This window comes from Physeter macrocephalus, chromosome 19 (assembly GCF_002837175.3).
Source record: "Physeter macrocephalus isolate SW-GA chromosome 19, ASM283717v5, whole genome shotgun sequence".
NCBI classification, from domain to species: domain Eukaryota; kingdom Metazoa; phylum Chordata; class Mammalia; order Artiodactyla; family Physeteridae; genus Physeter; species Physeter macrocephalus.
The window spans coordinates 15,348,995-15,374,366 of NC_041232.1; the positions used below are offsets into that span (position 1 = coordinate 15,348,995).

The window sequence follows — 25,372 nt, forward strand, 5'->3', positions numbered from 1 at the left end:
AACTTTAAATCAGAACAATAGGGTGCCTCTCTTTTCCAATGGCATCCGCTATGGAGAAAATGCATGATCATTTTCATAGAGATACCAGTAACATTTGTGTACTGGCATGGTTGAGAATATCTTGCATATTTGAGCCTTCCATCCATTTGAAGAGAAGTCCTTTAAACAGCACAGCATCTGTTACCGGAGCAAAGTTGTTAATCATTCATTTATTTATTCATTCAACAAACATTTGTTGAATACTTCCTATGTGTCAGGCACTGTTTTAAGCACTAAGAATGGGGCAGTGAACAAGTACATCCCCATCAAGGGCTTATTTTCTAGTGGGGAAATATCTGAAGTATAAGTGCCATTTCATTTGTTATAAGGAGTAAAAGATAATCTCCAGAGCATCTCCCCCAATCCTCTCCCGCGTTTTTCTTTTCCTTCCTTACCTGGACCATCAAATGTCTTCTTTTAAAAATCACTAACCAGCCCCTAGGTGGCACCAAAGGATGGTGAGCTCTTCTCAGAGACTAAAACCAAGGAAAAGCCCTTTCAATGGCTGAAGATTCTGTTCCTAGATCACTCTATCATTTTCAACCTTTGAGGACCAGGAGTCCCAATATTGGGCATTTATACATTCCACACATTTTCCTAAATGGAGAATTTCAAACTGAGTCTGACCTGTCCAAAGCCCAGAAACTCACAGGGGGTAAAAAAGATATAAAGCAAACAACACTTTCAGAAGAAAATGAATGCTTCTCTTTGTGTTTAATGGAATGCTTCAGGATGTTGTCCAAAGAATACCTGCATCAGAATTACCTGGAAGAAACCAGAGTTCATAACATGCCATCCAGGTAATTATGATATATACTAAAGTTTGAGAATCAATGGAAAAATAATTCAGGGTGTTAGTCAGGTTCAGCTTTTCCGCTGACTCATTATGTATGGCACTGGGCAAGACTTTAAATCTACATTTTAGTTTCCTCAGGTGTAAAGTGAGGATAATATCAGTAGTACCCATTGTGAACTACCATTCTTGTGAAGATGAAAGAAAAGACCATAAGAAAATGCTTTGGGATATATAAATGTCATTATTATTTTTCTGTATTGAGAAGTGAATATCTGGCATATAATAACAAATCTAGATTTTATAAACTATTTAAAAAGTGACAGAAACATGATACTGAAATGGCTTTTCTATTACAATTGCAATAGAAATTACCTTTAATTAATTACCTTTAATTCATACATCTGAGTTGCTGAGATGTAAGTTGGTAAGCTGCCTATAATATTTTACACCATGGGATAAAAACATTATTCAGCTTTTTAAGAGCCCATTGCTGTACCTACATAATAATGTGTAAAGTGGTTTCAATTTTTAAAGTGATTTCATATATCTTGTTCAATCCTAGTTGCAACCCTATGCAGTGGTTAAGAATTGTTAGGATTTACCCTTTTTATATATGATAGTAAGGCATTTGGGAATTGAGAGGCTAACACAAGATCATATAATTTCTATAAAGTAGAACTGACGCTAAAACTCAGGTTTTTAGATTTTCAATATTTTCCACTAAAAATGTTCAAATGAATGGCTTATGTTTTCCTGCTTTATGCTTTTTCAGTCTGGAATATTATATTCTGAAGAAAATTCCTCTGCTCTACCTGGACACCATGCAATGATTGCTTCATCTGTACAAATGACACAATATACAGTAGAGCCACATCATATGCACTTCTAGCTTATACACATTCAATAAAATGAGTTGAGCAAAAACACAAAAACAAATTTCATGGTACCGGTGATTCTGCCCACCAGTGCATTCCATGTATATATGCCTTGGAGGGAGCGTGAGATGAGAGGCACGTGGCTCGCATTCCCCTGCCCACATCACATACAGTGAGCATCTCGCCAGGCTGGGTGTGAGCTTAGGGTTTAAACATACATACAACATACGGCCATGGTCGTACACCATGGCCAAGAAACACATTTCCATACACATTATTTGAACCTACCTCCTGCGTAAGATGTGGAACCAGGGTGTATCCCCTAATAAACCCTTCCCAACCACGAACCAAGCATTCTATTTAAGTTTCAATGGAAGAACTATTGACTTCTTTAAAAGCAAGTGATCTGACTCAAATCAAAATTTTTGTGTTCGGGCTTCCCTGGTGGCGCAGTGGTTGAGAATCCGCCTGCCGATGCAGGGGACACGGGTTCGTGCCCCAATCCGGGAAGATCCCACATGCCGCGGAGCGGCTGGGCCCGTGAGCCATGGCCGCTGAGCCTGCGCGTCCGGAGCCTGTGCTCCGCAATGGGAGAGGCCACAACAGTGAGGGGCCCACGTACCACAAAAAAAAAAAAAAAAAAAAAAAATTTTTGTGTTCATGCCCACTGACACTGAGTAAGAACTAGAATTCAAAATTTAAGTGGAGATGTTGTTAGCGTATGACATTTAATACTTTCTTAGCTTCAGTTCTTAGTTGTATAACTGGTTAGAAAATAGTGAGCATCTGTGTGTAGTGATGATAGAAGAAGAGGCTCAACTCAGCCTATGGTGATCCTTTTAAATGTTTTCATTAATGAAAAGGACTGGTAATACTCAGTTTTGGCAAAGGTAGAGGAAAATAGGTAGTCTTTGCTGGTGGGAGTTATAAACCCTTAGAGGGCAATTTGGCAATATCTATTAAAAATTTAGGTATATACACTCTGACCCAGAAATTCTACTCCTGAGAATACTATATCCTACAAAGTACTTGCATACATGTAAAAAGATGTATACAAAGATGTTCTCTGTAGCATTGTTAGTAATACTGCATAACTTCAACAAAATATCTACTGAGAAGTAACTCATTCAATAAATTATTCTATAGCCATACCCCCCGCCTCAAATACTACTGATGGTTAAAAAGAATGAGGCAGAGTTATGTGTCCTAGATAGTAAATGAAAAAAAATACAAAAGAAGAGAGTTATGAAACAGTATAGTGGACATTTTTGTAGGTTCAGTATCCATTTCCCCTTCTGTTGTTAACACGCTCCTCTTTTTGCTTGAGAAGCTACTCCACCCTATCTGGAATCAGAGACACTATTGAGTAAGGGAATAAGCACATTACCCAATCACGTTCTATCTCTCCTAGGAATTTGAGTCTTAAGCAGAAATGATACAAAGATGAAACATGGTTGGAGGAGGTACATCCAAATGGCAATGTCTTGAGGAACGTCCATTAGCTCTTGCCCTCTAGGTCACGGAAGTTGCTTTCCCAGCTTGATTCTTCATCTTTTCCAGCTTGGGTCTTCAGCTCTGTCATCTACCCCATATCCTTCCAATAAATTCCTTTGCATGCTACGTCAGCCAGAGTTTGTTTCTATTGCTTGCAAATCAAATAAACCCACTGGTACTAATGTAATCTTATTTTTGTAAAGTTAAAGTTATATATAATATATAAGCTGTACGTGTATATACATTGCATACCTGAAAAAATCTGGAAATATATCTGCCAAATTAATGGTGACTGTCTCAGGGCAGAAAATGGGTGGGATGGGATTATCAAGCACTTTTCACTACTCAGTATTTTTCTATATTTGTCTTTTTTCAATGTTCTTTTATTACTTTTGTAAATAGAAGAAAAATACCTTTGAACATTTTCACTGAGGCAGCTCTGGAATAAGACTAAACAAAGAAAAAAATCTAGACTCTTAAGAAATAAACCTTGGTATAGTTAGTTATTCTTCACTCCATTGGTTAGAACCTGATACTTATGAAGCTATGAATGTAGTTTCTATCATTTTTGGGAATAATTATCTTCTATAGCTTTTATTGGCACTAATTGCCCCCTTAGCTTCGGACTTCTTCCAAATACATGACACTAGAATAAAAATAATAATTGCCAGACGAAAAAGAATCCCAAATACCTTGTTTCCAACTGGCTATTGGACTTTCTGATTTGGACTTTTTAGCCTTCTAACAAACTCAACTCGTGTCGTACTGAATTAATCAGTTTCTTATCAATACCCCTCTCTAAGCTTCTCTGTTTCTGCCCAAATCTACATTTCCCCAAGTCTTAAGCCCTAGAAATAACTTTAATTCTACCCTCATCTTTTCTCTCATATCCTATTGTATGCCAAGCCCTGTTTATTTTATACTTCAAAATGCTTAAAACCCATCTCTCTTTTGCCAACTACCACCACTATCTTTGTCTATACCCTATTCCTACCACCTGATCTCTTTGCTTCTAGTTTCTTCCCTCTAATAGATATTTCTCAACCTGTTTTTCCCCTATTACTGTCCCCATCAGGAGCCTTTTTAGACTTCCCCCTTCCCAGATCATCCTCACCTCTGAAATGTTAACACCACAGATACACTGTATAGCTTTTCATGTACTATGGCCCTTCAGAGGGGCACAAGCCATTGTAATACCTAAGACCCCCTCCCCCACAAGAACCAATTTTTAACAGCCCCCCTGGGGGGGCAATATTGCCCCCATTGACAATGCACGCTCTAATCAAACTGTGCGTCACCACCAAACTGGGCTAATCTCTGTAAAGTAGAATCTTAGCCATATCACTCACTGCCTGGATTGAAAATGTTTAGTTTCTCTCTCTCCAATAAGATGAGATAACACAGATAGAGCCTGAGCCTGGCCCATGATTATATGTGTTCAATAAATTTTAGTTTGCTCCACCCTTTTTTCCTCCCATTTGAATAATGCTCTCCAAAAAGCTTACACCAATTCACATTCCCATTAAATGTGCCTGAAGGGCTTGTTTCCCTCATGCAGGCTAACACTTGATATTTATCCAACTTTGATGTTTCTACCAATGTGCTAGCTCATTTGAGGGCTTCTCGGATTACTCTAGGTCACAATGATTTCCGATTGAACTTTGCATCTGCAACCGATTCACATTCTGTATTCCTCATCTCAGTGAATAACATCATATTCGTCCAATTTCCCAAATTAGAAACTCTGAATTCATTTTTGACTCCTCCTTCTTCTGAAATTCTCACAGCATTTGGTTTGAATTACTGTCAGTTCTGCTTCCGAAATGGCACTCAGATCTAATCTCTATCCTCACTGCTTCTTCCAGGTGGAACTAGAGGAAGGGCATCCTAACTGACCTCAGTGTACTTTACTTCTCACCACTCTAGGCTACCCTCACAATGAGGCAATAATTCTTCAAAACAAAGAACTCTCATTGTCATTCCTCTGCTTAAAACCCTCTCATGCCCATGCAACTGCCTTCAGGCAGAAATCTAAAAGTCTTGCCTTAACAATCAAGGCCCTCCATCCTGCTTCCCACTACTCCTGTTCTGACACTCCACTCCACACACCCAGAACACTCAACTCCCCATCAATCACGGAATCCTCCAAGCCCTTTCATGACTATATGCCTGTGAGAGTTTATTTATATCTATTACTAAACCTAACACATTACATTGTAATTAGTCTGTTACATGTCTGTTTCCCCTCTTAGACTTAGGGCTACTTGAAGGCAGGGAGGATGGCTTCTCAATAGCCCTGGCATCTCTAGCACCGTGCCTGGCACAAAGAAGGCACTCCGTAAGTGCTGGACGACGGAATGAATTAACATAACTGTAGAGCACCATTATGTTATTTAAGTGTTTCATGGAGAGTCACAAAAACTCAAGTCTTTGACAAACAAGCTAAAAGCAAAAATTCTCTATTCTACTTCTTTTGATTCTCCACTGCATGCTATGGCTTATAATAGGTGTTCAAGAACATTCTATTACATTTATTAGGAAAAGGTTGATGATTCCTTGTTCTATAAATGGGCTTTCTCTTATCAGTGGTAAATTCATTCCCTGGCACTTTTGTGTATCTACTTTGTGTCAGGCACTGACTGCACTGGCGCCTGTACAGCTTAAGGATATAGGAATGGACAAAATGGACACGGTCATGACCCTCACAAAGCTTACTGCTTTAGGTCAATGACGCAGTGCTAATGAACATAATAAATACCTCCCGAATGTTCTGCTGCTCCACCTCGTGCCGCTTGATCATTATCTTCCTCTTGAAGAAACGACAGTTTTTATCGTAGTACAGTCTCTGCTGAGTGAGAAGGTGGGCTTCCTCTTCAGCCTGTGTGTGCTGCAAGTTCTCTTTATGCTTGGATATCCGCTCCTGCTTTTCTTTCTTGGGTGTGCTATGGTCCTCATTCATCTCCTTTACAAAAGCAGACAAAAACAAAACCCCAAAAAACATGCCAGTCTCATCAGGCAAAAAGAAATACAATAGCTCATTGCAATGCAGATTAAATTATTTTGAAAGCAACTGAGAATGTAAGGTCAGAAAGGCTTGGTGTTGCACACACACTCCCCCCACCTCCCTTTTTTCTTATCAATTGAGAGGGAGACTTGTTAGTTTTCACGTCTTTGGCTTCTCATGCTCAGAAATTATGAGTTCACTCATTAAATCAACACACACTTATTGAGTTCCTATCGTGCAACAGGCACTGCGCAAGGCACAAGGATACAACGGTGAGCAAAAGAATGTGGTATCTGCCACCATGGGGCTTTACAGTCTAGAATCAAAAATCAATCAAAGAACCACAGAAACGTACTGAAGATTACCGTGATAACTACCGTGCAGCTGAAGTACTTAGTTCAAAGGATGCTGAATAAAAAATATTTGATCTTGGTAACAGCTAAGCTGAAATTTGAAAAATCTGTAGGGATTAACCAGCGAGAAAGGAGAGGGAAGAATACTCTGGGCAGAGGAAACAGCCTGAGAAAAACCCTTCGGGTGGGTTAATGGAAACATGGTACGATCAAGGAACCGACAGAAGGCCAGGGTGGGTGGTGCAGCGTGACATGAGATGAGGCTGGACATGCAGGCAGGACCGTTACTGGACCTTACAGGCCAGGCCAAGGGCGCTGAGTTTTAGCACAGGGGAAACGCATTTTATATACGTGTGTGGGTGTCATAACGAGGCGTATTCGAAAAAGACGATTCTGGCTGCCACGTGGAGAACAGGATGAAGGAGGCAGGAGCACGTCCACGGAGACAGCTAGGAAGCTATTGCAAAGGTCCAGGCGAGAGACGATCGGGGCTTAGACAGAGGAGGTGGTGACAAGATGGAGAGAAGTAGGCAGATGTCACAGACAGGAGGTAATGCTGCAAATGTCACTAGTTTGAATTTCAGGAATGAGCATTCTTTATTTGATATTAGAGGGTAAATACACCACCTGTATTTTCAAAAGGACAAAGTTCATAACTGTTTCAGACCATATGGGTAAAGGGAAGAAAGCAATAAATCAGAACAGTTAAGAAGATGTTAGTCTATGGGGAAAGTAAGAAGACCACTTTTAGAGAAAGTACAGGGCACCCTTCTTTGTTCATACTGTTCACACCCACAAGCTGGACCTGTAATACTTGGTTAACTACTCAGTTGAAATCTCCTTTAATTACTAATACCTATTTTACTTGATGTTTTGTGATGTGGCCATCACACACTATTTAGATTGTTTTTGCACTTAGCCAAGAAGTCTTTGTAAATCAACATTCAACTTTCCTGTTCCAGTGAAATCTCAAGTGAAATATAAGAATCAACGAGAGCAAGAGCTGTTTCCAGCACGGAGTAAGCTGGGATCACCACAGGAAGGCTGGCGGACTCATCTCTTGATGCTGTGACTTCAATCCTAGGTTTGGCATTAACCACTATGTTGCACACCCAAATTCAAAATACGATCATAAAAATTCACTCCAAAATCAAGGATAAATTATTTCTGGACCACTCATCATTCTGTATTGCCCACACCCCTGTTATCTATCAACAGCAGGGGTAATGGATATTGTTTTGTCATCCCAAGGACGATACCTTTTATATCAATATCTAAACATACATGCCATTTTCAATAGTCTGAACTAAGCTTTACTTCATAAGGAGTAATACTAGCTTTGCATAGAAAGGCTTATAGAGGTGATCTTAAATTAGGTGTAGGCTTGTTTTTCTCCATGAGCATGTTGAAGGACTTGTACATTTAGGCCTGTGGTCTCTCAAACTCATAAATCTGAGTATGGTGACCCAAAAATAGCCCTGTTCCAGAGGACAGAGTGGGGACTTTTGAATGCTGTTCTGTGGGAAAACCTTCTAAAGATGGAGTTCATGCAAATCTCCAAATACCTTAGTGGTACAAATGCTCAAAATAGTGGCTGCAGCCATAAAGTATGGCCTCCAGAGCATGAGTGAACACATGGAGTTAGAAATAAGAATATCTTCAGTTGAGAAAATTCCAAAATTTCTTATTGAAAAATCAAGGTTATCTCTGTGATCCAGCAACATCTTTCTATTATGATATAATAATCAAGATCAAACAATAACTAAAAGAAAATGGAGAGCATGTGAATCTTCTTGGTTTGGCTATTTCTCTCTACAACCTGGTTTTCTAGACCTTACAGTGTCAGAGATTCTTTCCATTCTGGCAGTGCGGGGCAGATGCAAATTTCTGTTGGTTCCAACAATTACCAGTGATTCATTTGGGCAGGGCAAAAGATCCTGAGGCTCACCCCAACCCGCTTGCTTTCACTTCCTAATTAAAAAAGAATTGGAGAGGAATCTTGCTAAGTCCCACATTGTTAACTTAGAATATGAGCTCAAATGAATGATTTCATACACTAAATCAATGTCCCATCTGAATGCTATTAAACCTTAAAATACACTACTAGTCCACAAATAAGAAGTCCTAAGTCTCATGAGGAGGAAAGTCTATGGAACTGCAGGCAGTTCACCTGTAAGTACTGGTAAAAGGAGAAGTGAAGAAATTTGAGCTTTCAGATCAAACTGCAATTCCTCAAGGGGACTCTCTAAGTCCACTAGAGGTCTTCAACCAAACATTCAAGAATCAGTCACTCATTTATCAAATATTCACATGTACCAGACACAGGGATACAGTCATGAGCCAAAAAAAAAAAAAAAAAAAAAAGACATGGTCTTTTCTCTTACTGCTTACTGTCTAGTAGGGAAAAATGGCTCAAATAATCACTAAAAAAAAAAACTATATATATATATATATATCTTGTTTTTCCAATCATATATATATATGATTGAAAATTAGTGTTGTAAAACCAGAAGCACCTGTCTTGGTCAAGGCAGTCAAGGAAAGGCTTCCCTGGGGAAGTGAAATTTAAGTTATGGTTCTAATAAGCAATCCTTAGTCTTACAAGGAGGCTGGGAAGGGACTGGAAGTGGGGGTGGGGAGAGAACCCTGGTAGAAGGAAGAGTGAGAGCAAAGACCTTGGAGAAGGTCAGAGCTTGACGCGTTTGAGGAGCCAAAAGCGACCACAGTGGCAGAAGCAGCACTAAGTCAGGGGCGGGGTAAGCAGGTGGGGGGAACGTTGGTGCGAGATGAGAGTGGAGGGGAGGCGGGTGGGTAGCTGACCACATATGCACTTCTAGTATTTTGATCTATCCTAAGAGCAATGGGAAGCCAATGAATATTAAAATCATGAAGTGATATGATGAGACTCATGGTTTGAAAAGACCCCTGGCTGAAGTGCGCAGAACAAACCAGAAGTAGGCAAGAATGGTTTAGAGTTAGGCCAATGGTTCCTGAAGTGTGGTGCGTGGATCAGCACCATCAGCATCACGTGGGAACTGGTTAGAAATGCACATTTCAAACTTCACCCCAGATCCATTGAATTAGAAAATTTAGTGGTGGGTTAGCAATCTGTTTTAATAACCACTTCAGGTGATTCTACTGGAAAGGTAGAGAATCAATGGGTTACACTATTGATCACAATGTAAGACGAATCAATTTTGAGTTCCAGCCATTCTAATGGCAACTTGATGATTACAAAATATCAGTATTCTTACCTCTTTTATTTTTTCCTTACAAATCTTATATTGCTTCTTCTGACTTTCTAAGAAAGTTGTCAAGTCTTTCTTCTGCTGGGCCAAGATCTGTTGCTGGAACTTCTTCTCATCTGCTGCAGCTACCTTTGCCTGATAAAATAACAAATGTAATATAGGATGAATTGTTCTTCACACAGAATTCAGCTGTCTATATTCTTGAATGCATTAAAAGAGTCCAAAAGTATTTTTGAACAAACAGTTAAAACACAGATAAAGGGCTTCCCTGGTGGCGCAGTGGTTGCGCGTCCGCCTGCCGATGCAGGGGAACCGGGTTCGCGCCCCGGTCTGGGAGGATCCCACATGCCGCGGAGCGGCTGGGCCCGTGAGCCATGGCCGCTGAGCCTGCGCGTCCGGAGCCTGTGCTCCGCAACGGGAGAGGCCACAGCAGTGAGAGGCCCGCGTACCACAAAAAAAAAAAAAAAAAAACAAAACAAAAAACACAGATAAGTAAATGCCTGTTTTGATTCTCCTGTATCTTAAACAGACAAGAAAAAAAAATTGAAATTTTTACCAGTGAAAAATATATTCCCAATTATGGGAAAGACATGAAGGTAAACCATAAACATGTTTTATTGAACACATACAAAATACATGGTATGAAAGGTGAACTAAGGATTATAATAAAAGATTATTATCATATTGTTGGTGGCCTAAGGGTTAAATTATAAAAATGGATAAATAACAATGACTGGCCAGTTTTTTTCCAAGAATTTAACTCTCTAATTGGTTATTTCAACTATCAGATTTTTGAATGGGGTCATCTTTAGTATAATAGGCAAAGTTAATGACATTTTACTTTCTGAGGCATCTGCTATAATCCACAATAGTTGGATATCAGGACATTTTTGGGGCTCCTAAATGGATAGAAAACAGACCAAACAAAAGATAACCCAATCAAAAGAAAGCGACCAAATCTAAGTTTCAGGGAACCATCTAGACGAAGCACATATGTACGATAAGATACTTAGGGAATATAGAGAGAAGTATGCTTTATGGTTCTTTCTATGGATCTTTTCACCTTTAGCTTCTATTATCAACAACTTTTCCATTACGAACAATTCTTTCCACATATTTACCAAATCAAATTCCCAAGTAAGACTCTGACTGGTTTATTTAATCAACATCGCCCCTGTTTGGGCAGAGGTTTTCATGCCAGACTGCCTCATAGATTGATGGCTGTTTGGGGGAATGCTTCTACAATTCTGATGTTTCCTTCCATGTAGAGAGAGAGCGTAATTACTGAAACACTCCTGGCACCCTGTCCCCCAGCCACTCCATCCCCAGGGAGCACAAATTCACCCCTGCTTTTCCATACTATGTAAGTCTCATCGGGGGTGGGGATGGGGAAGGCGACTGGTTTAGCACTGCCAGTGCCTAGGTGGGCAAGTGTGTTTGTTTAATTTTGTTCGGTATTATTAGGCCTGTTTCCATTCAGATATAAATCACTTCTCCTATCTAATATTTATCAGTAATAAAGTGATATTTTGACTCAATCTGCATTACCTTCTTGTCTGTTTTTAAAATTAGTTTAGAACCTGGATGGGGAAGAAAGATGGTCCCTAGAAGACCCAAGCAGTAGCCAAATCAATTACTTGCTGCCATTGGTCAGGTGCCCATCCCTAGTCCAATCAGCTGTAGGCAGGGATTATCGCCACTAAAAGGGACTATTTGTAGAGCAGTTTTTTTTTGAAGAGGACTGTGAGTGAGGCAGGCACAGTAACAGACCTGAGTGGTGCAAGTTTCCATAGGATAGAAGCACTTTGGTTCTTTTTATGTGTATCACACCCCCATCAGGGGACTCATGCTCAGAATATATCTGAATGGACAAGAATGCAATATATACTTTCAGTTACTCTTTTAACTTTTAATGACAAGTTTAAGTAGCCCCATAAAGCCTGGACCCCCTTCCCCAAAGCAGTACTGTCCCTCCACCCCCCAAAAGCACACCACTCCCGCCTCCAGCTTGCAGGATGCTGCGGACTGGAACAGGCTTGGCTTGGCTGTGGCAGGAGGGCATGTGTGCGTATACTGACCTCCTTTTCTATGATAGCCACTTGCTTCTTGGCCAGCTTCTCCAGCTCGATGGACGAGTTGTTGGCATGTGTCTCCACCTCCTTCTGTAGCTTGAGGCGGTGCTCGTCCATCTCAGCCTTCAGCTTATTCTCCAGGGCGATCAGCTGCTTCTGGTGCTGGCGCCGCATCCGCTTATAACCTGACATCTGTTCCCGCAACTCGTTCTCCTGCTCATGCTCATGGATCTGTCGTGTAACCTGATTTGGGTTGGGGACAGAACTCAGGTAACCAGATTCGTGGAAGAGAAACTTTCAGGCGAAGCAGAAGGACCCGCTGGCATAATTTTATTTCTCACTGTCACTATCAATTTAATTACCATTTCCTGAACACTCACATGTACCAGGCACTGAGTTGGGTGCTCTTTATATTATCTCTAATCTTACAAACCATCTCATTCACTTATTCATTCTATTCACTCATAAGGTAGGTGTTAACACCACCGTTTTATAGATGAAGAAACTGAGACTTAAGGGAATTAATATATTCATTCAACCAAAATATATTTACACATTTTTATAGTTGTTTTTTTTTTTGTTTTTTTTTTGTGTTTTTTTTTTTTTTTGCGGTACGCGGGCCTCTCACTATTGTGGCCTCTCCCGTTGCGGAGCACAGGCTCCGGATGCGCAGGCTCAGCGGCCATGGCTCACGGGCCTAGCCACTCCACGGCACGTGGGATCCTCCCGGACCGGGGCACGAACCCGTGTCCCCTGCATCGGCAGGCGGACTCTCAACCACTGTGCCACCAGGGAAGCCCTACACATTTTTGATATATCATAACGTATATCCTGAAGGTCACATAGCTAATAAGGATTAGAGCTAGGAGGCAGACCCATTTCTGTCTGATTCCAGAGCCATGCTATTTCCACTACACCAGGATTTGTCAACCTTGGCACTACTGACAATAGCCAGATAATTCTTGGTTTCGAGAGGCTATCTTGTGCATTGTACGATGTTTAGCAGCATCCCTGGCCTACCCACCAGATGCCAGTAGCACGTCCCAAGTCAAGACAATATTAAAAATGTCAGGCTTCCCTGGTGGCACAGTGGTTGAGAATCTGCCTACCAATGCAGGGGACACGGGTTCAAGCCCTGGTCTGGGAAGATCCCACATGCTGCAGAGCAACTAGGCCCGTGAGCCACAACTACTGAGCCTGCGCGTCTGGAGCCTGTGCTCCGCAACAAGGGAGGCCACGACAGTGAGAGGCCTGCACACCGCGATGACGAGCGGCCCCCACTCACCACAGCCAGAGAAAGCCCTCACACAGAAACAAAGACCCAACACAGCCAAAAATAAATAAATTAATTAATTAATTAAAAGTCTAAAAAACCAAAAAATGTCTGTAGAAATTGCCAAGTGTCGCCTGGTGGGCAAAATCCCTCTGGTTGGGAAGCGCTGCACTACAGCATATTGCTTATTTGTTTCTTTTTAAAGATCATGTCTCTAACAGTCATAGGAATCTTGAATATCCTTTAAAATAGTTTGAACAAGATTTATTTCCGATTCTTAACATGAACGGAGTGAGAGTGAGAGCGAGCTCTCTCCTTTTAAATCATCTGTCTCCTTCCTCCCCTTCCCCACAAAAGCGATATTAACAGATTATATACACTCAGTGGTCTCCTAAAGAGGAGAAAAGATGTCTATGATTTTTGGATGGTTACTTATCTTAGTAATCTTTCCTTAACCCATTCTCAAGCGAATATCCAACAAACTGAAGCAAATGTAAATTTTGGCATCTCTTGTTTCTTTCTATTAAACCTTTTCTGATTTTCCAGTCCTTTCTTTAATTTACGACCCCTCATTATTGTCCTGTTCACTTCCTTCTAATCATCCCTATTTTAGTAGAAAACCTTAATTACACAATTATCACTTTAGTTTTGTTTTACACTAAGTAATTCAGTCACTCTGATCTACTACTATAAGACACTTCTCCCCAACCTAACCCTCAAACAAGTTTTACTGGAAATTTTCATGCTGCTATTAATTCTTTCTACTATTTTCAGTTTGTGGGTCAAAGTGCATTTTGTACAAAGAACAGTTTGTTTCTTTGCTCTTTTTAGAAGGTATCCCTGCATACTAGACTGAGTCCTTACTATCAAGAGAGTACTATTCTGTAACTGGATAGTATTATCAAAGTATACCATTAAACATAAGCCGAACTTTGAAATCTTTCCAGCTGAACCTAACACTAGGTTTCTTATATTCATTTCTCTTTTCTAAAGGACAATCTTCTTTAAGGATGAGGAGTAAGAACAGAAGATACTTCAAGATAAAGAAAAAAAAAAAGGGATAGCACCACCAAAGAGGCACCTGAAACTCTAAAGAAAATAATAATGTTTTGTCATCATTATAACATGTTTTTTTAAAAGTACTTATTTCATGATAAAAGGAGGAAGTAGTTTGAAACAATGCATGTGTTTCATTTTCTCATACTTGTGGCTTTCTGAAGTTCAATTATAGGGAAAAAAAATTCCAATCACAGAAAGGATACCATTTAGTCCTTTTTGCATTCACTTCTTTTTTTTTTTTTTTTTTTTGTGGTATGCGGGCCTCCCTCTGCTGTGGCCTCTCCCGTTGCGGACCACAGGCTCCGAACGCGCAGGTCCAGCGGCCATGGCTCACGGGCCCAGCCGCTCCGCGGCACGTGGGATCCTCCCAGACCGGGGCGCGAACCCGGTTCCCCTGCATCGGCAGGCGGACGCGCAACCACTGCGCCACCAGGGAAGCCCTGCATTCACTTCTTTTTCAGACAAATATGGCAGTAAAGTGTCTGTTCTTGGGTAATGGGTTTGAGCCGTGTTTTACCCATAAACTTATTTTTTCTTATTTGAGCATCCCTTCTTTAATCAGATTCCCAAGCTGAGGCATGGCACACTCTACAGCCATCATGACACATTTAAAACTTGCCAGCAGAATGTTTGACTGGCTTGTGGTCGATAAAATATTCTCAGGATGGCCATTTCCTTAAACCAGGCAGCCCCAAGATAAAATGGAAATGACTTGTGTCAAGAACATTTTCTATCCTAATTGGTGGGTGAGTCCCTGTGAAGAGGGTGGTCCTACCGCATATCAGATCATACAAGCATGTGGCAGAGACAAATTACAAGCTCACCATGCTATCATTGTACAGCACTGAATGCCAGGAGAGACATTTTGCTTGTAAATGAGAATGCTTCCCATAATTTGGATAATCACTTTCTTAAACTCGTAACATATCACCTTTCATTTGTTACAACTATAATTTCTAAGTTTCAAAGTAATTGCCTTTTTAAGTACATTTAGAGATACTGAGTTTTAGAATTCCATGCTCAAGCTAGATAGATGAATTTAAACAAAAGGATAACAACAGTTTGTTCATGAAGTCTAACATGAAATATATAAAAATATACTATTATACAGTTATGTATACCATGTGTGTTTTAAGTTTATACTTCATGTCTTATGAATATGCTATTCGGTCAACAGAATTAAAAATAGCTCATGATTTTAATCATGCTTTATGGTTTACACAATGTGCTTTCACATGTAATTTACCTCTTTAATTTTTATAAAGCCTGGGATTTGAACTAAGGTCCTAGGCTCTTGAATTGCCTAAGGAAATTCACATCACCAAGGCAGAAAAGAAATGAAGCTTTCTGTTAAAAAGTAACAGAGGAAATCCAACACCCAAAAAAGTGAGTGCTGGAGAGAGTTAAGTCTAAATTACAAACTGAATAACTAAAAATTTGAGGAAATTATAGAAATGTAGCGACTGGCTTTTACAATGGTAGTCTCAAAAATGTGATCAACGAAAAATGGGCAGCATCATCTTGCCACACTTAGTAGGTTGCTAGGAGACAAATCTCATTCCATCCCTCACTATATAACTGATCTTGGGCAAATTACATATAACTTCTTGAAGTCTCTCAAAATCTTGAAGAGGAGCTATTGCTATGATGAGATGACACTTGTGCCTAGCAAGGTGTCTGACACATAGGAGATGTTCGATATGGGTTGGTTTCCTTCTTCTGCCAAGCTAAGAGTAATAGGTTCCTGTCCCCCCTCAACTAAGCATTTCTGGTGATGGGGACATAGACCAGAAGTGGATCCAAGAGAAAGGCCAGTTTAACAATAAAACTGTACTTATATCCAGGTTGTGGATTACAAGTATATATAATTTCAGACTCTGAATTAACTATTTCATATACCTGGAATAATATATAAAAATAAAGAACCATAAAGGAAGGCTGAACTTTTTTCAGAAAGTTTCTACATCCATTGCATTCTACCTTACTTAATTCCAGCAAAATTTGGCCCTAAAACAAACCACTTCATCTAAAGTGTACTGTATGCCTACCAAGTACAGAACACTGCGCTAGAAGGCTAATAAGCAACTTACTGAAGACAAGAGGAGAAGGGTGGCTGATAATGTTACCCTCTTAACAGATCAAAGTCAACTTATAAGATTAGTTATGTGTAAGAAACAAAATAATGCATATGATAAAACTGGCTACCTCAGCACTTAGAACAAATAAAATTTATAGCAAGTTCTTAAAAAGAATACAATGAGTCACATTTTGGCATTAGAAATCTGACATTCCACTCTTAGGGAAAAAATGTTTTAAATTCATAATAAAAGTAATGACTGATCCAGGCAATTCTGCCTTACACAGAAAAACTGAAATGAGCAACTCTGAAATGCACACTTATAAATCCAAATTCTCCTGTGTTAACAGGACTGGAAGAGACGTCATTCATTCATTCATTCAACACGTTTATTGAGAGACTTTGGTCGTGTGGGTTGGGCAGTAGCACAAGTAAAAAATAGTATCAGCAATGATCTTAGTGAGATTAAAAAGCCAAGAATAAGGAAAGAGGAGATATGCAATATTCTGATTAAGCAGCCTCTGGTACACTATTCAGGGAGAGAACACATTTTCAAGCATTTAGAAACAGAACAGCAGGGCACAGGAGAGGTGAAACAGTAGCATTTACTGCTGAGGCTCTAATATTTTTATGCTTGTCTATCAGACTCATTTAGGTATACAATTTCACAATTAGCTCAATGATTATGTTACATTTTTAAAAAGCAAGTGAAGATTCCATTTTTATATGAGCTTTTCTATTGAATCTGGTAAAGCCAAAGAATCTATATTTGAATGGATAGAACAATAATAATTTTCTCTTACATGATTTCTTGGTATTAGAAATTAAGAGTTTCATGCCCCTCTCCCTAATGTGCATTCTAACATAAATTCACACGTGTAGTAAGACCACTGCATTCTAGTGAGAATTCCTTTATAAGGCCAGAAGTTGAACTGTCTTATAGATATGGCCTTGGTGCTCTCTACAGTAACATCTACTATGGGAAGTGCCAGTGACCCAGGACACTATGAAATTTTAGGAAATGACATCAGATGTAACAATAGCTGAAAACACTCCCATGGGTCACTAATCTAATTAAAATGTTAGGATCTCCATTCACCAACAACAAAAACTCAAGGAAGGCACATCTCAAAAGCCCAAGAAGTCAGATGAGTAGTAATTCCAAAGAACTATATAAACAACTCCTTTCCTCATATAACATATCAGCCCAATGTGAACTGTCAAACAGAAGAAGAAAAAGAAAGAATAAAGTAAAAGAGATTCCATGAAATGCCCTTCCTTTCCCTAATTTTTCCAAATAAGGTCAATAATCTCTGCCCTTAAATTATTATAATATACATGTATATATATATACACACACACACACACACATATATATAAAATTCTAAAGTTTCCTCAGGGTTTCCTCTGGTATGAAGGTCCTTTGTTACAAATGTAATTGTGCAACAGTGCATAATAACATAAAAAATCTCAGTTTTAAGGTGCCAAAATAATAAAAACATCAGCAGTAAAAGCCTGTAGCCCATTGGCTTAATATATTTGTCAATAGCTCCATTCAAAAGCACAATGTAGAAAGAAATGATAAGTGGAAAAACCACAGAGCTAGGCTTCTTTTAGGTTTATGTAGAAGAGGTAGGCTGATATAAAAAATTTGAGGAATTGCAATTTTTTTTGTCAGTTCGCAAGTCTCTTTAAAATATACATGTATCACTTACTATCTAGTAATTGAAAAACTAATTTCTAAATTATTTTTCTTTTTGCTGTTGACTTTTGGATCACTCTATGGTTTGTTAGCACTTCTGCTAGTAGGTTATAAAGAAACAGTAAAACCAAAATAAATAAATCAATATTGTATTGCTACTAACTGTAAGAAGTGAGGTTTCAACAATGACTTGATTATTCAGTGCCCTGGACTTTCATTTTTCCATGATCTTGTTCTTACTTTTATGTCATTTTAAGTAATTTTAGACTTTATCATCTGAGCAGAGGTCCACGGAAAACAATAAGGGTTGAGATAAGTTTTTAAAAATTAGATACTTCTTTTTGATGTTCCAGTGTCCTGATTTATATATTCCTATTGGAATTAGCCTTTAAAACAAATAATATGATGGGTAGTAGAACTGTAGTACTCAGTAATATATATTAAAATATACACAACTGTTAATCTTAACCAACAGTTAGACCGTCCAAAATGGGACATGGAACCACTCAAAACCATACCACTTTTCCCTTTCATTAATTTTTTTCTCCCTAAAAACTGTTAAATACAAATACCACTGAATGCTGATAAACTTGCATCAATCCCACTGTGACTCCCAAAGCATCACATTTGGAGAAGATTTTACACATAAAACCACCTTATTTTGTGGCTACAGCAACAGCCTATCAGCCACTCTGTTTTTAACTTAATATAGGTGCAGGGGCCTTTTAGCAAATCAAAAGTCCCTCAGAAAGGCTGATCCCAGCTGTCCTCTGGATGGGCACCACGAAGCCTGTAGGACTCAGAGGGGTACCTGAGGACTTTGCCCATGGCCCTGAGACAGCCTAGTAGGGAAGCAGCTTTCATCATTCACAGAGAGGGAGACTGTGATGGCTGATATACACACAGAGGAGCCTGGGTGAGTTCACAAATGCGAGCGTGAGACCATTCTGGCGCGGCAGTAGTGATCTTCCTGGGCGGCAGGAGAGGTCATGAATATATGATGTGGGAATGAGGGTGTGGCAAGTGAGAAAAGAAGAGAACCTGTCCCAGAGGGGGAAAACCCCATACAATGTCTGCTTCACATTCAAAACCTGCTTATGGTGCTCTAAATCTCAGTGGCTGTTCATTTCTCCTCTCATTTCAACATGCACAGGTCTGGATAAAGGTACAAGTCTCACAAGAGTCAGTGGTAAGTAGTCATATTCTAAACACACCATATTTCTTCTTTTGTCAGATATCATGGTATGAAGGTATTTATTATTCAATAATTTCATGATGCTTTATTTAGACTCAAAAGCATGCTTTGTAGGTGCTTAATAATCATAAGCAAATACATAGTGGACATTTTAAGATCTCCATTACACAGTACGGCATGCATTTAAAATGAAAAATTGTCCATTGAAGAGGATACAAGAAACTTCTATACAAAGGAACTTAAAGCCAGGCTTATTTGTAAGCAGTCTAAATTAAATTGCTTGCTTTTAGACAGCAGCAGGCATAGCAATATGCAGGTGCTTTAACTTCCATTTTCCTTATATTTGGGTTTTTAAAAATTATAAATCATTATCAATCCCAAAGATAAATGAAGCCTTTAAAACACTTGAGAAATAAAAGTGGAAATCAGATTTTAAAAATAGGACAAGAAAAATAATCATTTCTGGGTCGGCCTTGGATGATGTCATCATAGGTTCTAAATGTAATAGCCAGGCAGTGTACACTAACTCTTCCTGCCCATGTGACCTCTAACATCAATTTGAGCAAAACAACTAATATTTCAATAATTTTCTGGCTGAGAAGTGAGATTCAGAAGCAAATGATTAAAGAGAGTTTAGAGTGCCAAGGATGAAACGATGTGTGTGTGTGTGTGTGTGTGTGTGTGTGTGTGTGTGTGTGTGTGTGTGTGAGAGAGTGCGCACGCGCACGCGTTGGGGGCCAAGGGGCGGAGGCATGAAAACTAACTCTTCCAGCACACACCCCTTTTGCTACTACAAGGGCATCCAGCAATCACATTTGCAATAGTAAAAATGCTGAAGGATCCTACAGTATCTTTTCTTCCACAACCATCCCTACCATCTCCTACAAAGCCCTTCTTGCTTTATCGGTGCCAGGAAATTCTTCAGGGGTTAAACGGGGAAGTGCAGCCACTACCATTGTTGCAATAAATAACTGAATGAACCAGACGAAACAGCAATCCATCCCTGGGAAGCAAGTACCTTATCTCCTACAATTATATACATTAGCCAGCAACCATATATTTTTAAAAAATTGTGTTTTATCTTTTGATGTGTGTGTACACATTACAGACACACAGGTATCTATACAAAAAGAATCATAGTGCTCTGCACACACACACACATCAAATACCTTGAAAATATTTTTTTAGCATTATTATTTCAATGAAAAGACAAATAGCTTCTACAAAACTGGACAGATTAGCAACTTCATCTCAAAGGCCTTTTATTTTGCACACACACACACACACACACACACACACAAAGGGTTTCTTTTTCCATGCCGTAGACAATGCTAAAATATCTGCGATCAGGTTGCTATGCCAACAGATTTTTTTCTAAAATGAATAAAATTATTAGGAGGGAGAAAACATTCTTGACTCCTTTCCTCCCATCCATGAAGCCGAGAGAGGCTCAGGGAGGGCGAGAGGCTGCCAGATGGGGAGGAGGGGAAGGAAAGGAAGGTGGGTAGAGGGGTGTTTGCTTACCAAAGATGCTGATTTGATCGTGGCAAAGCGCTCTCTGTTCCGGTAGTGGAGGGCCTGGCTCTGAACTGACTGGGTAGGCCGCGGCTCAGGCCTGGGATCGCCGTGGCCCGCCTCATCCCTTATGAATACATGATCCTGCAGAAATGGATAAAAACAAGGAGAAAGTCCAGCTGTGCTCTTTCCTCGCCGGCTGCCTCTCTCTCACCCCTCTTTCTGCACAAGCACTGCTGTTTGAAATGCATAGTTTAGCTCTCTGCTAGTCCCCGCAGCTCCCACGGTACAAAATGAATAAGCAACACATTGCAGCCTTCAGTTAGGAATGTCAGCTGATCGCTAGTGGGATGCCTTCTGAATCCCTGGCAGGCTTTTTCTTTACCTCCAGAATTACATATATGCAAAAGAAAAAAAGAATAGAAAAAACAAGGCAATGTACAGACTCCTTAGAACAGTTTGCTTAAAACGCTGTAACCAAATAATTCCTTTAAAAATGTCATGTCCATGTCTAGCAAGGAGGATGCTGGTGGCTTTTAACATAAAAGCGAGCCTCCGCCTCATTCCCTTGAAAGATCTGCTTTCTCAATTTAATTTTATTTGAGATCTGTTCGGTAGGATCATCGTTCTGCCTAGAACCAGTGTAGGCTTGTGCTGGACTGCCTCTCTATCTTGTGCTGGGAAGATTCGGCAGTCACTGAGGGATCCTGCTTTCCAGTCATGATCGTACACAGTTCTAGCACCTTCTCTCTACAGCTTCTGAAAGGATTTTTTTTTTTAGATTTAAAGAGACAGGCATACAATTTTAACAAAATGATACTTTCACAAATTCTTCCTCAACTCAGTGTCGGTATGGTCACCAGAGTGAGTTAAGCTGGAATTTAATGTCCTTGACTGATTTAATCAGGTCTGGGCGTCTTGACAGGCAAAGATGATTAATCTTATTGTAACGCCCAGTGAAAAATAACATTCCTTGGAAAGATAATAATGGATGTTTCTTAAATGCAATTGAAATGACTTTTAAAGGGGTAAATGCTTTCAAAGCGCAATGCTTTGCTCGATAAAAGATGGAGTGGCTAGTCAGTAAGTAGCACTAACCTTTCAGAAAAAAAGATACTGTAATAAGTAATAGCTCAGAAACATGTACAACCATGGGGGATTTTCAAATAGTACATGTTCAGCACGGGGAAGGAGAAATTAATTCTCTTACTGCCCTAGGGTTTTAGGAGAAACCATTGTGAGAAGTCAATTTTGCATTTTGTCCATGACTATTTGAAATTTTTTATAATTGCTCTTTTCTTCATCAGTAAACAAAATTAAAGAGGTTTAAAAAGTACAAAATTTTATTTTACAGTGTAAAATGATGAAAAGTCAAAACACATAAACTCCTTAAGGAAAATTAAATTTTACATCCAGGTTTCTATGTAAACGAGAAGACCCATGATTAAATTCATCATTGGATTGATTTTCTTTTCCCTTTTATAAAATTAGAATGCTTCAGAATGTTGGGAAGGTATTTACCATTACGACTATATTTAGAGATTTTTTTAAAAAATTTACTGTATTGTGGTCTATTTTGCTTTCAAATAATGAAGGGACCTTTAACGCCATTGAAGGCATATATATCAAATTCAAGGGATAGTCTACCGCTGTGCTGTCCAGTAAGATACCCTTTAGCCACATGGATGTTTTAATTAAATAAAATGTAAAATTCAGTTTCTAAGTCACACCAGCTGTGTTTCAAGCTAGCCACTAACTATGGCTACCACAGTGAACAGTGCAGATACAGATAATTTTTATCACTGCAGAAAGTTCTATTAGATAGTGCTATAGATTAAAAATGCATCTCAACCCACATTTTTGAAATTTATAAAAAAATACTTGATAGGTCAATTTAAAATTTTCTACGTTATTTCCTGGGAAATCTAAATTCTTATTTCAGCAGGCAAAGAGAGATTAGGTGTGGGATTTATGCATCTAGGTTTAAGGTTCTAGAGAGGAAGGCTCTGGGATCTACTACCATTCATACTGCGGGATATTAATTATTACATTACATTACTCCAAAATTGCTCTTACTTAATATTATAATCCCAGAAAAGCAAGATGCTTCTAAATGCTAGCAATCAGAAGAGATAGGCTATGTAGAGGCCTGTGGTTTTACAGGTCAGAGTTTTGGTATTAGTTAGCTAACATTAAGTGTACTTACTGAGAGGGAGCTCTTCAATGCTGTGGCAGCAGCTAAATTTCAAATTTTGATAACTTGATTTACAAAGTTAACCTGTGGAATCCACACTATTCACATAACAGAATAAAACAAAACACATTCATATGCAAATATGTATAACTTTAATATTAGTTGTTTTCTCTCAGATAAAAACTAACACTTGTAGGTTAGGACCCTGCTTATCAAATTAAAAGTCACATCATATTTGCTAAGTTTTTAAACTCAAGGGTATTGGAATACACTGGAAAAATTAAAACTTGAGACCATAGTGATTTTAGTTGACACGTAGCTAATTAAATAACCCACTAAGGTATATTTAAAAAATAATGCTATTTTAGAAGTTAGTCTGAGAGAAGAGGTCAAAAATTTTAATCTACTTTAAATATAATAAACAATGCTAACGCTAAAAGTATAATCCCTTGCATCTCCCTTAAAATTTTTTTTTTTTTTTTGTGGTATGCGGGCCTCCCTCTGTTGTGGCCTCTCCCGTTGCGGAGCACAGGCTCCGGACGCGCAGGCTCAGCGGCCATGGCTCACGGGCCCAGCCGCTCCGCGGCATGTGGGATCCTCCCAGACCGGAGCGCGAACCCGGTTCCCCTGCATCGGCAGGCAGACACGCAACCACTGCGCCACCAGGGAAGCCCCCTCCCTTAAAATTTTAAAAAAATTTTATAAAAGAATTCTTAGTTTTTGTACTAGCTTCATAACAGAGATCACCAACACTAAGTCTCCAAATATTATACAAGAGACCACAGGATGAGGCAATATTTTAGTCTAACAGTGGATATCCAAGTGCATAGGGAAATAAATTTTAAAATATTCAACACCATTGCTTAAAACAAGTTCAAAACTCTGCAGACAACTTAAATAATGAAGCAATTTTAAAATGAGGGCAATGTGACTTGAGAAGCAAGTAAGAACAAATTAAACTATCAGCTTTACTGGGTATGTGGTCTGTGGGTTACATCACCCCTTCGAGTAGCAGCCCCTTTGAAAATGACTATACTTGCCTCCCAGAGTTTCTGACCTGAACACATTTTAAGATCAATACTGGAAAGGGTGAATTTGCTATTTTACGCAGTTAAGCACCGCTGCATATGATTTACAAATGTTGATGAGAGGACCAACATCTTCTTTGATGTTGAAGAATGATTTCAGAAGTTTAAGAACAAATATCATGTTCTACCTTACCAAGACAAAATATATGACTTGTTTATAATTTATTCTTAAAACACTCTCATCCAGGAACGAACAAAATAGCTCTTTGAAATACCAATATGAATTGGGGACCAGTTTTAAGTAAGTCTGTGTTAACCTGGTAAATTTATAATGTCCTTTCTTTAAAAAAAGTAAAACTTGTTCAGATTAAAAACTTTACTATTATTCCCTGAACAAAGGGCTTTACTTTTATTTAGAAGTTTTTCCCTAAATGTCTGACTATTTATGCTTCCGAAATGAGGATTCATGGTGTGGTCACTTGTTCAGAGTTTCTAGGTTAACTTGAAATTAACCTTGGAAACCACTCTACTGGATTCTGTTATGCTTTGCGTATACCTTTATCACACTCCTCATCATACTTATACTCGCTTGTGCATGAGACTGTGAGCTTTTTGAAGGCAGAGTAAATGTGGTTTGAAAAATCTATCTTCCCAGCACCTAGCATAGTGCTTGATACTTTGCTGGCATTCAAAAAATGTTTGCTGAATAAATAAGCTCAAGAATATAGGTCTGAGGAGATTCTGAAAAAAATGACATTTTCTTTGTTATTATTTAACAGAATTCAAATTTGTATTTCATAAAAACCTGTCACTCTGTACTCTAAGGAAGTCACAAAACAGTGACACACACACAAGCACACCTTTAGATGGCGGGGGGTGGGGTGGGGGGGGGAAGCGGATCTAAAAATGGCTTTTTTTCTGGTGACGAGACGTCTTTTTATAGATTCCCATACTTTTCACGCTGTGGAGAAGGGATCAGCAAACCCACCATCTCTTTCATTTTGTTCAAAATGATTAAATGATTGCCTAAGCAGGTACAGCTATCAAAAGCTGGGGCCAGAGGAAAGCGAGAAGATGGAAAAGGATATCTTCACCTGGAAGGACAGCTATTGGGGAGAGAAAAGGACTAGCAGAACGCTGAGGATAAAGATGTTACTATAGAGAGGTGTTTTGTATGACTGCTCCGTTTAAGAAACATTGCCTTCATATGTTAATTTACTTTTACTCTGCCAAACGTGAGCTGAAGAGTCAAAGAACCCGCCCCTCTCTTCAGCAAAAATAACAGGAAAGGCCACTGAAGCAAGTGAAAATTAAACTAGAACATCCTATCCCCTCAAGGACATTTCTCTTTTTTTCCTCCCACGAAAATGCTAAAAGCTCTTCTTTTTTTAAAGAAGGGGGAAGAAAAAAAACCACTAACATTGACTAATAGGAAGGGTCAAGTAAAG

General features: G+C 39.2%; 1 protein-coding gene across 4 annotated transcripts in view; it reads right to left on the minus strand.

The window, feature by feature from the left end:
* The window catches only part of TAOK3 (TAO kinase 3), a 189,323-nt gene that overhangs the window by 12,297 nt on the left and 151,654 nt on the right, over positions 1-25,372 (minus strand). For all 4 annotated transcript variants that reach the window (XM_024120620.3, XM_055080251.1, XM_028479927.2 and 1 more), the window contains 4 exons: positions 20,712-20,846; positions 11,888-12,124; positions 9,816-9,944; positions 5,963-6,166 (listed from right to left, as the gene is read on the minus strand). In XM_024120620.3, coding sequence (XP_023976388.1) covers positions 5,963-6,166; positions 9,816-9,944; positions 11,888-12,124; positions 20,712-20,846 — 705 coding nt within the window. The remainder of the gene's footprint in view (positions 1-5,962; positions 6,167-9,815; positions 9,945-11,887; positions 12,125-20,711; positions 20,847-25,372) is intronic.